At 47.4% G+C, this 11,691-nt stretch overlaps 1 protein-coding gene across 2 annotated transcripts; it reads right to left on the reverse strand.

Moving 5' to 3' along the window:
* Positions 1 to 162: 162 nt before the first annotated feature.
* Positions 163 to 11,584, reverse strand: SPG21 (SPG21 abhydrolase domain containing, maspardin). Of its 2 annotated transcripts, none has more exons than XM_064388743.1 (9): positions 11,542 to 11,584; positions 7,779 to 7,872; positions 4,322 to 4,483; positions 3,455 to 3,535; positions 2,709 to 2,854; positions 2,150 to 2,258; positions 1,600 to 1,707; positions 1,097 to 1,237; positions 163 to 819 (listed from the first exon to the last, which is right to left on the reverse strand). In XM_064388743.1, exons 2-9 carry the CDS (start codon positions 7,839 to 7,841, stop codon positions 697 to 699), a joined length of 933 nt encoding a protein of 310 aa, XP_064244813.1. In that variant the 5' UTR covers positions 7,842 to 7,872; positions 11,542 to 11,584; the 3' UTR covers positions 163 to 696. The 2 variants fall into 2 exon arrangements, with proteins under 2 accessions (XP_064244813.1, XP_064244814.1); XM_064388744.1 differs by lacking the exon at positions 11,542 to 11,584 and adding an exon at positions 10,651 to 10,749.
* Between the last annotated feature and the right edge of the window lie 107 nt (positions 11,585 to 11,691).

Here is an 11,691-nt window from a genome sequence, read left to right on the forward strand (position 1 = left end):
TCTTCTTAGAGCTAAACCAGTACAACCATATAGTTAAAGCTGGAGAGGAATTCAAGCAGGTGGTGGTGGTTTTCTTCATTTCCAGAGGTGTTTGTAGAGGCAAACCAGGACTGCAGTGAGCTCAGCTGTTGTTTTCTTGGAGTCAAAACAAGAGGCACTTGCTGAAAGTGAAGTTTTATTGAAAACCATTTTTAAGCAGCAAGAAAGTTAAAAATTCAAATGCTTTATTTCAAATAGAAACAAACTAACTTACAACACAATGAACAAAGCAAATAAGTGATGGCAATATTGACACTTAAACATCTTTTAAATCAAATATTCAACAAAAATATATGTCAGCTTATAAGTACACAATCTGCATGTGGTAATATGTACAGCCAAGTGAAAAATATAAAAAGAAATACCGTTCTGCTTAAGAACATGATACAGTGAAGACTTTGGTAGAAAAAATGTCTTTTATTTTTAAAAGTGTAGTCTTCTAAGATGCTTCCTTGAATCCAAAGACCAAAAATTAAACAGATCTATCCCATTACACTGCTGGAGGTTGGTGTCCACGGGTAGTTCAGCGACTGTTGATCCTGCTGGAATCACACAGTGATAATCGGCTAACGCAAGGGAAAAGGCAGAGTGGGAACAGTTGATTGTACACAGGAAGACCACCAGACCAATGCCTCTGTTCCACTGGCACTCCCAAGCCTACTGCTCCTCTTGCTCGTTGCTGGTGTGAAGGCTGATCTTTTGGACTTCCAGCTCGTCTGCACTGACCATGGAGGGATCAATGGCTGCGTACCGGGTGCCGTGGAACTGCAGCAGATGGATCTGTTGGGAATAACACAGAAACAGGAGTACAGTGTTTTGGTAAAAGAGAAACATTTTTTGAGTAACTTTTCTGAGGGTGAAACCACAGCTCTGGAGTACAAGAGTTCAGGGACAGAAAACCTCCAAAGCTGGCCCAGCATGGACACAGCTGCTCCCAGCCCTGCCCTTATCAGCAGCGCAGAGCACACAGGGAAGTTAAGTAACAAAAGAAGCTCAACAGGAGTTTCCTTCTGCTGTTGTGGCTAAACACGTTCATAGACTGAATTCAGGAACTCACTTGAATGTACAGGTTGACCTCGGCACTCCTGCAGAGGTAGGGGAAGTTGCCTCCTGTTTTGAGGTGAGCTCTTCTGGCATTAGGGTAAAGCTTATACATTTCTTCTTTTGCTTCCGTTGAAAGCGCGCTTTGGTCGAACACCTGTGGAACAAGTCCCAGCAGTGAGTTCTGAACCTCAGATTTTGTTGTTACATCAGTTTGGCTGCATACTGCTCCTAGAGGAGACCCTCAGCTTCTTTGTGGAGTGGTGTTAATGAAACAGAAAACAAGCAAACCTGGGCACTGACAGCTAGCAAGCCAATACTGTAATATTGAAACATATGGCACAGAATATCTAATTCATAACACAGCATAGAAAAGCCAGTGTTGCCCAGTCAGCAGAAGGCTTCCATAAATAGGAAGTGACATGCTGCAAATGCTTGCTAAGTTGCTGACTGAATAGTGTGGCTCCACCTGCCAAAGGGAGGAAATAGTGTTTAATTTAAAAATTGAGATTCACTTACATCCATAATGGTTACAGGGATGTCTCGGATTTTGTGGGGTTCTACATAGGAGTTCTGGCAGTTGAGGGTGAGTCTTGAGGCCAGCTCGCTCTGGCCCAGGCTCTCCAGCTTGCAGTAGAGAGAAACACTGATTAACAACATATTTCACTGCAGGAAGTTAATGCAATATTAATAATACAGCCAAAGAGAAGATAGTTTTAAGGGATGAAGGTTGTAATTCCAATTTAGTATTACTCTGCAGGAGACAAATGCCTAAAACACATTCCATGAGTTGTTCCTGCCCCCAGAGCATGGCCTAGAGATCTATCCCAGCATTTTCTCCTTTTCCACCTCAGTTCCTTAACTCCTCTTGATTGACACAAATAAACAGAACTGAGGTAGAGGGTCAGTGAATCAGTTAAACTGCTGGGGCTGTGACAGTCAACACCTGCTAAAGATCCACTTCCCACTCCTCCCTCCCGGGTCAGTGAATGAAGAAAGCAGCAGAAATATCTCCAAGCTCCCAGTCAGTAACTCCAGAGTGACACCACAGCCATCAGAGCTCACCTACCCTGTCCACCATGAAATCAATCCCATCTGCCATCTCAGGATCTAGAGGACCAGATGCAAAATTCCCAAGGACAATTTTTTTCAGCATAAAAGCAGGCATCAGCCAAAAGCTAAAAGAGAAATAAGAGGTAACAATATCTTCAAGCACCAAGGACTCAGCATCAAGATGCTGTATTGTAAAATGCTTTCTTTCCTTGCAGAGGCTTTGTGGTTTAACTTCAAATTAAATCCTTGAAGAAACTTCTAGTTACATGGCAAAAGTATACTTTAAACATGGTGAACAACGCTCTTCTTGCTCTAAATGGTTTTGTCAGACAACAGGCAGAGCTCTTAAATCTGACCACACATACACAGAGGATCACAGAACAATTTGTCTAATTCCACACTCTGGATTGTTAACATTTGCATTCTCCTTGTGGTGTGCTTTTAGAAGTCACAAGTATTCCATCCCACACCTCCCTCCCCAGGCTGGAATCAGGTTAGACACATATCCAACTAATCAATGTGACATTTCACTGCAAAAAAATTAATGCCATGAGTCTGCTTGCTATCTTCTTTACCTGTTTGCTGTCCACGTCTGATTGAAAATAGAAGTGTCACTGAAGGCATTACACAAGATCAGAGACTGGACTCTGGGAGATTTGTGTGTGTATTCAGCAAACTTTTGAGCCAGAAAGCCTCCCAGAGAAGCTCCAAAAAGGTGAACCTAATGCAAGGAAAAAAAAAAACAAACAGATGATGAAATGTGACCTCTGAGCAGAGTGTTTCATTACAAAAATAGGTCATTCAAGTTGGCCTTGTCCTTATAACCCATTTTTTGAAAGAATCACTGTTCCATTCATCTCCTGGCTTTATGTGCAATATAAATGTGATAAATACTAACAAAAGGAAATGTTTCCCAAAAACTCACAGTGTTAATTTCTTTGTGTTCATCAAACTTAAGAAAAAACCCAAATATTTCACTTTGTTCTCTATAGCTATTCCAGCCCAACAGACTTGACTGTGCTGTTCTGTACTGTGTGAGTTAGGAAGGATAACTTGCACAGGATCTCACAGAAAATGAAGTTAACCCATACAATTTAATAGGCCTGGAATAGCAGTTGAATTCAGGTCAAGTATGACAATTTCCAGGGCCATTCACCTTCAAAAATAAACTAGTTTCAAATGTGAAATTGCAACACAGCCTCTTTATTTACAGGCTGTATTTTTGTATCCTATTTTTTGCACTGGCTCTTAAATGAGGCTGTTTCAAACATCAGATTTTTATTGCAGCAATTTGTCCACTGCCTTGTCTTGGAGCACTCACTTTATCCAGCTGAAGGTGGTCTAAGAGTTTCCTGAATCCATCACAGAACTCAAGGTGATCCCAGTACACTGGATACTGCAACTAAAATAGCAGAAAGTTAGAAAAAACTGGCTGAGATCAATCTGCTCCAAAGTTGTACCAGTTCCACATTAAAGGTTTTGAGACAGTGCTGTGCCTCTCCCATGTCATGAAGTTCCTCTTCAAGGTCCCCAGAGCCTGAGGGTGCCAACACCTCCCCCTCAGTTACACAAAAACACACCAAGTGCCACAGAGCAGAGTGTGCTGGGAAAGTGCAGCATTGCCTCACCCTGGGATCAGTGGCAGGGGAGGCTGGAATGGTTCTTCAGTCATTTTGTAGCATGTAACAGAACCTGAAGTCATTAACTGCTGCAAAAGACAGTGGTGCTGCTACAGCCAGGCTGTTTAATGTATTGTACAAATCAGCAGTTCAGCTCAGGAGCTGAGGAGCCCCAGAAGAGCAGGCTGGTAGGATTTAAGGAGTGAATCTGCAGCTATTATCTAAGAACCATGTTATCCACCATCCCAGAGGAAAACATGGAAACCCTGAATTAACTCATGTGCTTGCCTCAGGGCTAACAAAGATGCAGCTGGAGGCAAAAAATACTTCTGTCCAGGACACACAAGGAGAAAAGTAGGCTGAGAAGTCAACAAGGTTTTGGTAAATGCTGCTGTGGACACAGAGCAGATTCCAGCCTGGATCCATTTGCTAACTGCCCTGTAGTGCAACTCAGCACAAAGATTTTTGGTGGATTCCCTACGTCAAAACTAAGAAGTTCATTATCCAACCTCTAACCAGAGCAACAAGCACAAGTCCACACCCTTTGACACAGGAGTGAGAATACTCACAGCAATAACTCTGTAGCCCCATCCAGTCAGTGCCAGAATTTGCTGGAAAAACACATCTGCAGTCCCACTCACAGGAGGGAGAAATATGAGTGGGCAGCGAATGCTCCTTGGCCCTGCATCATACAGTGACCAGACTTTGCTGTCATCATCATCTACTATTATCTGGAAAGAGAGGCACAGAGGGGAGAAGAAACACAAGAGAAGTGAGGTTCTTCAGCCAGCTTCCAGGATGGCTTCTAGAAATTTCCAACTTCTTGTAAATGTTATAATACTTAAGACCTTCTTTTACTCTTCTTCACAATAGCTTTCAGGCTGTTTTCTAACTGGAATGACAATGTGGGTACAGCTGGAACACAACTGTGGCCACACCATGAGACAGAATATTTTGTGCATGGTGAATAAGCTGGATAATGAACTGCACATCAGGAAAGACCCAGGAGATCAGTTCAGGGTACCAAGAGCAGCAGCTGGAGGCTGGAAGAGCCAACACTGCCCCCGGGACAGCTTTTTAAACAACCATTGATATTTGTATCCATGGACAGAAGATGTTGCAGGTCTGGAACCATGCAGGCTTGTGGAATTAAGCAGCTAGCACCACAAATTATTGATCTGAAACACTTACAGAAACAGACACACACACAACTCCCAGAGCAGCACTGCAGGGCTGACCTGGAGGGAGAAATTCTTCCATCACCTGGCAGCATCTCAGGAGCTTCTGGATTGCCCAGGACAGAGCTGGCTGAGGGAGATTACTCACACATGAGGTGCTATCCTTAATGAGCAGCTCCTCATACAGTACCACAAGTCCTAGCAAAATGAGTGCCTTCAGAAGTGTTAAGAATTGTGTCTTCTTTTCTAGCAGCACCACAGCCTGACTTGTTTTGACAAGGCCTGTTCTACCAGAAACTGCTTCTATACTCCAGATGTTTTTTCAACTCCACAACCCAGCAGAAGCTGCATCTTGTACCAGATCAACAAGCACAAACCTCTGGGGAAAGCCTGAGTCAAGCAGCCAGAATGCATCTCCTCTATATCAAGATTTTATAGCTTTTTCAACAGTAATATACTAGCACAATTTGCTTTTCCAACCCAGCAGTTAAGCTTCTCAGCAATCAGAGGAGAAGAGTGTATCACAAATCAGATTTGCTTGACTAACAAATCTGCTCCTAATAAAGCCAGTATTTCAGGCTCTGGGAGCATGTGAGAAATCACATGGTAACATTGTTTTCTAAAGTCTTTATAAAAAAAGTCAGTTTGCATACCAGAGCCTCCAGACCACTGAAACCATTTAAACACCAACCTTGTAAAAAAGCCCTCCCAATCCCCCCCACAACAACTCCTTGCACACAACCCCTGGGCTCCAGGCCTTGCTGTTCTCAGCTGTAATTCCATCAGCAATCTGGATCCATTCAGGGTGGCTACTACCAAGTTTACCTTTAGGAGTATTTCCAAAGGCACACCATAGCCTTTGAAAAAACAACACCAAAGTTACTTCATGCCAAGAGAGCTGAGGCTGAGAGATAATGTTTCCTTCCTTGAGCCCAGACAGTGAATCAATGGTTTAAGCACTTGTTCTGGTTGATTTCTAGCCACATGCTGGACAGTTGAACTCCAGCTCCTGAGCTGTGTAGGCAGCAGTGTGGTTAATTCCTGACTTGGGAGGTCACCAACCTTTTTCTTGTTCTGGTTATCAATCAAGATCAGCTACAGTTCACATAGAAGTTTTGTAAAACCTGCACTGCCTCAAAACAAAGAACAGAACTTTTTAGCAGGGCCAGGGTGTCCCTTGATGAAAACTTTTAGGAAGGACTCAGATAAGAGCAAGTGCTGTATGAAAATGCAGGCAGACAGGCAAAGCAGGAGATTTGGTTAAAAAATGTCATTTTCTGTGCTGTACTTCCTATATCTGAGCAGGGCAGGAAGGAGCTGTGCATTTCCTGTGCCTGTCAAGAGAAACATCTCAGCACATTCTCAAACAAACTGCTCTGGCTCTGCTTCCTTAGGCTGATCTGACAGCAGTTACCAAGGCTGGCCATTCCCTCCTCTGTACTGCCCATGCTTTGCACTTCTGGGGGGTAATGCAGGCAAATGTATTCCCAAAGACTGCTTCAGAGATTAATTACATTTGCAATTTGAGCTTTTTAAAATTCTTTCTCCAATAACCAGGACTAGTCTGTTTGTTTCTTCATACCCCACATTCAGCCCTGTGGCATCCTTTGCCTTCTGAGGAGGCAGAAGCACTCAGGGGGTTAAGGCATTCCCGAGGCTGAAGGTCACCAGGTCACCATCAGCTTCAGCTTACACACATCCCCAGTTATGAAACCCTGAGCACTGGCAGCAGCTGAAGGCAGTGGCTGGCACTGAGCTGCAGCAGAACCATGTTTCCTTGGAATTAAAACCTCCAGCTCCTTCCATCCACCACCTTGCACCCCACCAAGCAGAGCCATGGAGCACCCACACATCTTTGCACTGGCCCTGGCTTTGGTGACCCAGGGAGGCACTGCCTGAAGGCAGCAACAGAGCACGTGGGGTCAGCAGCAATGCACCTTGCTCATCTACAGAAGGCACAAACTAGAAAAATTAATGAGAATGCTACAGCCCTTCCCTAAAGGTGCTTCTGCAGCCCACACAGTCATGCAGGTAAGGGAGCCACACAAAGGTCAGCTTAGCCCAAAATCAAACTGTAACACACCTGAGGCCAGACAGAACACTGCTGCTCAGCCTGCAGAGCCACAGCAGTGGCTGTGCTACAGCAGCAGGGTGCAAAGGCAGGGCTGTCCCTCTGCCTGGCAGGCTGGGCTGCTGCAGGGCACTGTAACCACAGCCCCAGCACGCCTGACCTGCAGGAGGTACACAGAGCTCTGCTGGGTCAGTACACACTGCAGAGAGCAGAAGCTGGGGCCCTGCACACCTCAAACATTCTCCTGGGGCTCAGTGAAGGGCAGTGGGGAAATCCAAGCAAGAGCAGAAAGTGGTTGGACCGTGTGATTAAGCAGAAGAAACTGTCTGGGTTTTTCCCCTGTGGTTAAGGACATTCCCACTCCAGGAGCCTGCCTGACTGCTGGGAAGGTGCCTTTGGACATTGCTTTGGCCCGAGGACACCGGGCAGGAACAGTGGAGGTGGCTCTGGCAGCTCAGTCCAGTGCCCAGGCAGCTCTGAGAGGCCACACAGGCCTGGAGCCCCTGGAGCCCCTCCTCGGGCAGGGCTGGCACTGGGAGGGCAGGTACTGCTGCCATGGCTCACAGCCCAGCCTCTGCTCCCCAGCACAGGCAGAAGTGACCTCCAAAAGCATGGGAAGATGAAGGGTGTGTTTTCATGCACTCACATGACACGTGGGACAACAGTTCAGGAGATAAAGCAGCTCAGCAGCACAGCCACAACTGCTCTGCGTTAACCACACTGAGTCTCTCCCCCTAAAACAGCAGAGGAGATATTTCACCCACAAGATGTACATACCTTTTTAAGAGGAACTGTGCTTCTGAACCAATTATAGTCAGGAGAGACTTTAATCTCTCCCATGATGTTTAGAAAAAACCCAGTTTGGGTCAGCCTGAAAAAGAGAGAGAATGAGAAATCAATAGCAGTTTCGCCGTGGGCAGCTCTCCAAAGCTGGGCTATGTAAATAAAGCAGGGCTGATTTGCTCTTATCAGTTGATGGCACTACCTCTGACTCACACCAAGTTCACTTTTGCTCAGTTTTCATCAAAGCATGCAATTATTCTCCCAAGAGGCAGTCACCTGACTGCCTTACTGCACCAACCTAATTATGAAATGATGATGTTTCTGTAGCAGCATTCCCGTGTGACAGCTGCAGAGAAAGGCAATTGTGTTGCAGGCTGCAAGTGGCTTCAAAACCTAAAGCATCTTCTTGGTTTCTTTTAAATTGATAAGGCACTCCAAGTTTATAGCTAATAAATATTCATACAATTCACTCAGGAATTCACACCACAGACAATATTTCATGAAACTACTCAGTATTGAGGTCATGTTTTTCCATCTGAGTATAACTGACCCAAACGAGTCCCAAAGCACCTCAGGAACATCACCTGATCCGAGGCTTAATTTACAGAAAATCCTTGAAATTTTCATTCTATCCACACAGAAGCAGGCTCTTGTCAGGAGTTACCAATGAAGAAATCCTTGAAGCACACCAGTTAATACAGCACAAATTGATTCTGAGTTGGATCCACACAGGAATGCCACTAATTCACTCCCCAGCCAGAATGTCCAAGCATACATAATGAGTATCTTATAATACTCCATTAATTAGTAATAAACACTGAGGTAGCTCCAAGATTTAACTGTTTGGGGTTTTTTTTTAAGCAGTAAGAGACCATTAGCTTCCATTTATACAACAAATAGCATCAAAAACTTCTGAAGTTTGCAGACTCAACAGCTTCACCCTGAAAGCCAGCTGCCTTGGGAGATTATTTTCATGCATTCACACAGCACCAAACATAGGAAAACAAAGAAACTTTTGCTCTTGTTACTTAACAGTTGCCAAGTCTAAATCAATAGGTTTTGTTTCTTAATTCTTCATAAAATAAGACCTCGTTGTGTTCTGTGAGTCACTCCAATTCTTTTGTCCCTGCAGGAGAGCTGCTGGTGGACAGCTTAACCAGTTTATGGGGTTACAGCTGGATTCACAGTGAGCTACAATTTCCTCATCCTTCAGTCTTCATTTGCCACCTTCCAACTGCAGAACATATTAATTCTAAAAGGGAAAGTACTTTCTAAACTGCAAACACACACCTTCCACAGAGCACGTGCTACACCTCCCATGTTCAAAGGTCTGGGGTGGGATGTTCAGCTGTGGCTGCTGATTAAATTTGGTGTGGTTTCACTCTAGTGCTTGCTCTGCTCTGCTCTCTATCCAAGTCTGGCAGCAGGTAAAATTACAGCTAGGCTAAAAAGTGTCTATTCCAAGAACCTGCAGAGCAGGTGCAAGGATGCTTTCCTGGGCTGGGGGTTTGCAATCATTGGATTAAGGAAAGCATAGCTCACACCAATTCCTCCCATAACCACACAGCAATGGCTCCTAAAAGCTCTTCAGCTTCAATGTGACAAAACTGTGGCACACAAACTACAGGAAATGCCTTATGACACTCATTATCCTGGTCTGATACAGTGGCAGGGCCAGGAAGCAGAAGTCACAGACTCTGCAGGGACACAGAGGGGACTCCTGCCGTGCCCACCCCTCTGCTTCTGCCACCTCATCTTTCAGCACCCTTTGGCTAACTGCTGGGGCTGGCAGCTGTGCCACTGCAGCTGGAAAGGAAAAGGCCCCGTGCAGGGGGACCTTGTGCTGGCCCTGCCCCTTGCCTGGCACCACAGCGAGTTTAGAGTCCACCTGGAACCCGAATTCTGAACTTCCCAGTTCACCTGTTACCTCTCATGGAAGCGAGCCACTGGCCACTAAAGCCTGGGCTGATTGCCACCAGCTTTCTTCTGCAGGAGCACCTGTGCTTGCCACTCCTAAGCACTGCCTTTCTTTGCAGGCAAGAGGAAACCTGCACTAGAGACTGCCCTCTTACTGAAATGGGCTTCTTTCCTCCTTTGCACCGTTAAATTTGTGCACACAAACACTCACACTAACAACAACCACACGTGCTTTCCAGCCAGAGAAGCTGAACCGTGAACTCAAAACAGGGATTCAGCTACTGAAGGTAACTCAGACCACAAAGAGCCTGATGAGCAGGCTCTAAACACCCAAGTTTCACTTTCAGTAAAACCAAACAACCTGAAGAACTTCAACCTTTTAAAAACAATTCCTCTGGAAGAACCACCTAGGGATGTGCTCAGAGCACTTGGTAATAATCTCCCTGTGAGTTATTCCACCACACTAATGACACTCTCCATCCATTATTGATTTGAAAAGACAACGAGAAAGAAGATTTATGGACAACTGGGATGCGGCAGCAGCACCTTCCCCTCTCCCCCAGCCCCTGTTCCTTCCCCTCAGCCACACTTGGCTCCACAGCAGGGAGAAGGGGACAACCCCCGCAGCCCCAGCTCAGGCTTCCCCCGTGCAGCACAGGCAGCCCCTTCCCCTCAGAGACCCCACAGGCGGAGCCCCCGGGGCGCTTCGGGCCCCGCAGGGCCGCGTCCCGGGCCTGTCCGCTCCCTCCCGCAGGGCTCGCCCCGACCCCGCTCCGGAGCCCGAGACACCCCCGCCCCGCACAGCCCCGGGCCCCTGCGGCACGGCCCGGGCAGCGGAGACCGCCCCGCTCGCCTCAGCGCCCGCCCGGCCCCTCAGAGCTCCCCGCTCGGGCAGGCCCGTGTCTCCACGGCGAGACCCCCGCCAGCCCCACCGCTGCTGGGCGCTCACCGGCTGGCAGGGCCCGGGACCGAAGAGCACCGGGACCGAGGAGCACCGGGACCGGGAGCAGCAGGATCGGCAGCAGCAGGATCGGCAGCACCGGGGCCGCTCTGCCGCCGCCGCCGCCCCCCGCGCCCAGCCGGGGGCACCCGCCGGCCGCCACTTCCGGGTGCTGCGCCGCGCCGCCCACGTGATCCCGGGGCGGGGCGGAAGCGGCTCCGCCGCCATCGCTACCGAGGCGGAAGTGAGCGAGGCGGGCGCCATCGCTACTGAGGCGGAAGTCACGTGCCCGCCGTGTTAATTCGTGCATAAAATTTGCGTTGGAAAGGGGTTTTTAAAAATTCGCTTTGTTCCACCCCGCCATGGTCAGGGTCTGCCAGATCACGTTGTTCCAGGCCCCGTCTAACATGGCCTTGAACTCTTCCAGGGATGGGCCGCAGCTTCCCGGGCACTCTGTTCGCTGCGGGGCAGCTCAGGTTAATTGAGGAGGGCGACAGGTGATACTGAGTCATTCGGCTAATGAACAGGTGGAGTCAATTAGCCCCGTTTAATTGGTGTGTAATAAATAGAAGTTGAAGGTGGGCTGAAACAGACTTATAGTTTCCTGCAGTTGTACGTGTGTTCTCTGTAAGGCATGCCTAAAGGATTCGCTTCATTAAATAATATATATTTATACAGTGCTGTTCCCTGTTTGAAGACCACCCCGCAACACGCGGCATCATTTTATATTCGTTCTCAAATCGCTTCAGTTTGCCTAAAATTTTTCTGCTCCCGTCTCAGCCTGATCTTGTCACGAAAGGCCTTTAAAAAAACCCATGTCTGTGATCTAAGAGAAATATTCCTCTCACATCGCACTTGGAAACAGAAATTAAAGGGCGGAATCACAGGGAATAAACACACCTGGACGGCGCGCGCAGGACAGGGAAAGTCGGTGCGCAGACTACATTTCCCGCAATGCCCCGCGGCTCCCGCTCACCCATTCACCGCTGGGACTACACTTCCCATGACACCCCGCGAGGTGTGTGCGCTGACTCGGGGCGCGCTGCGGCG

Source organism: Passer domesticus, chromosome 14 (assembly GCF_036417665.1).
Source record: "Passer domesticus isolate bPasDom1 chromosome 14, bPasDom1.hap1, whole genome shotgun sequence".
Taxonomy (NCBI): domain Eukaryota; kingdom Metazoa; phylum Chordata; class Aves; order Passeriformes; family Passeridae; genus Passer; species Passer domesticus.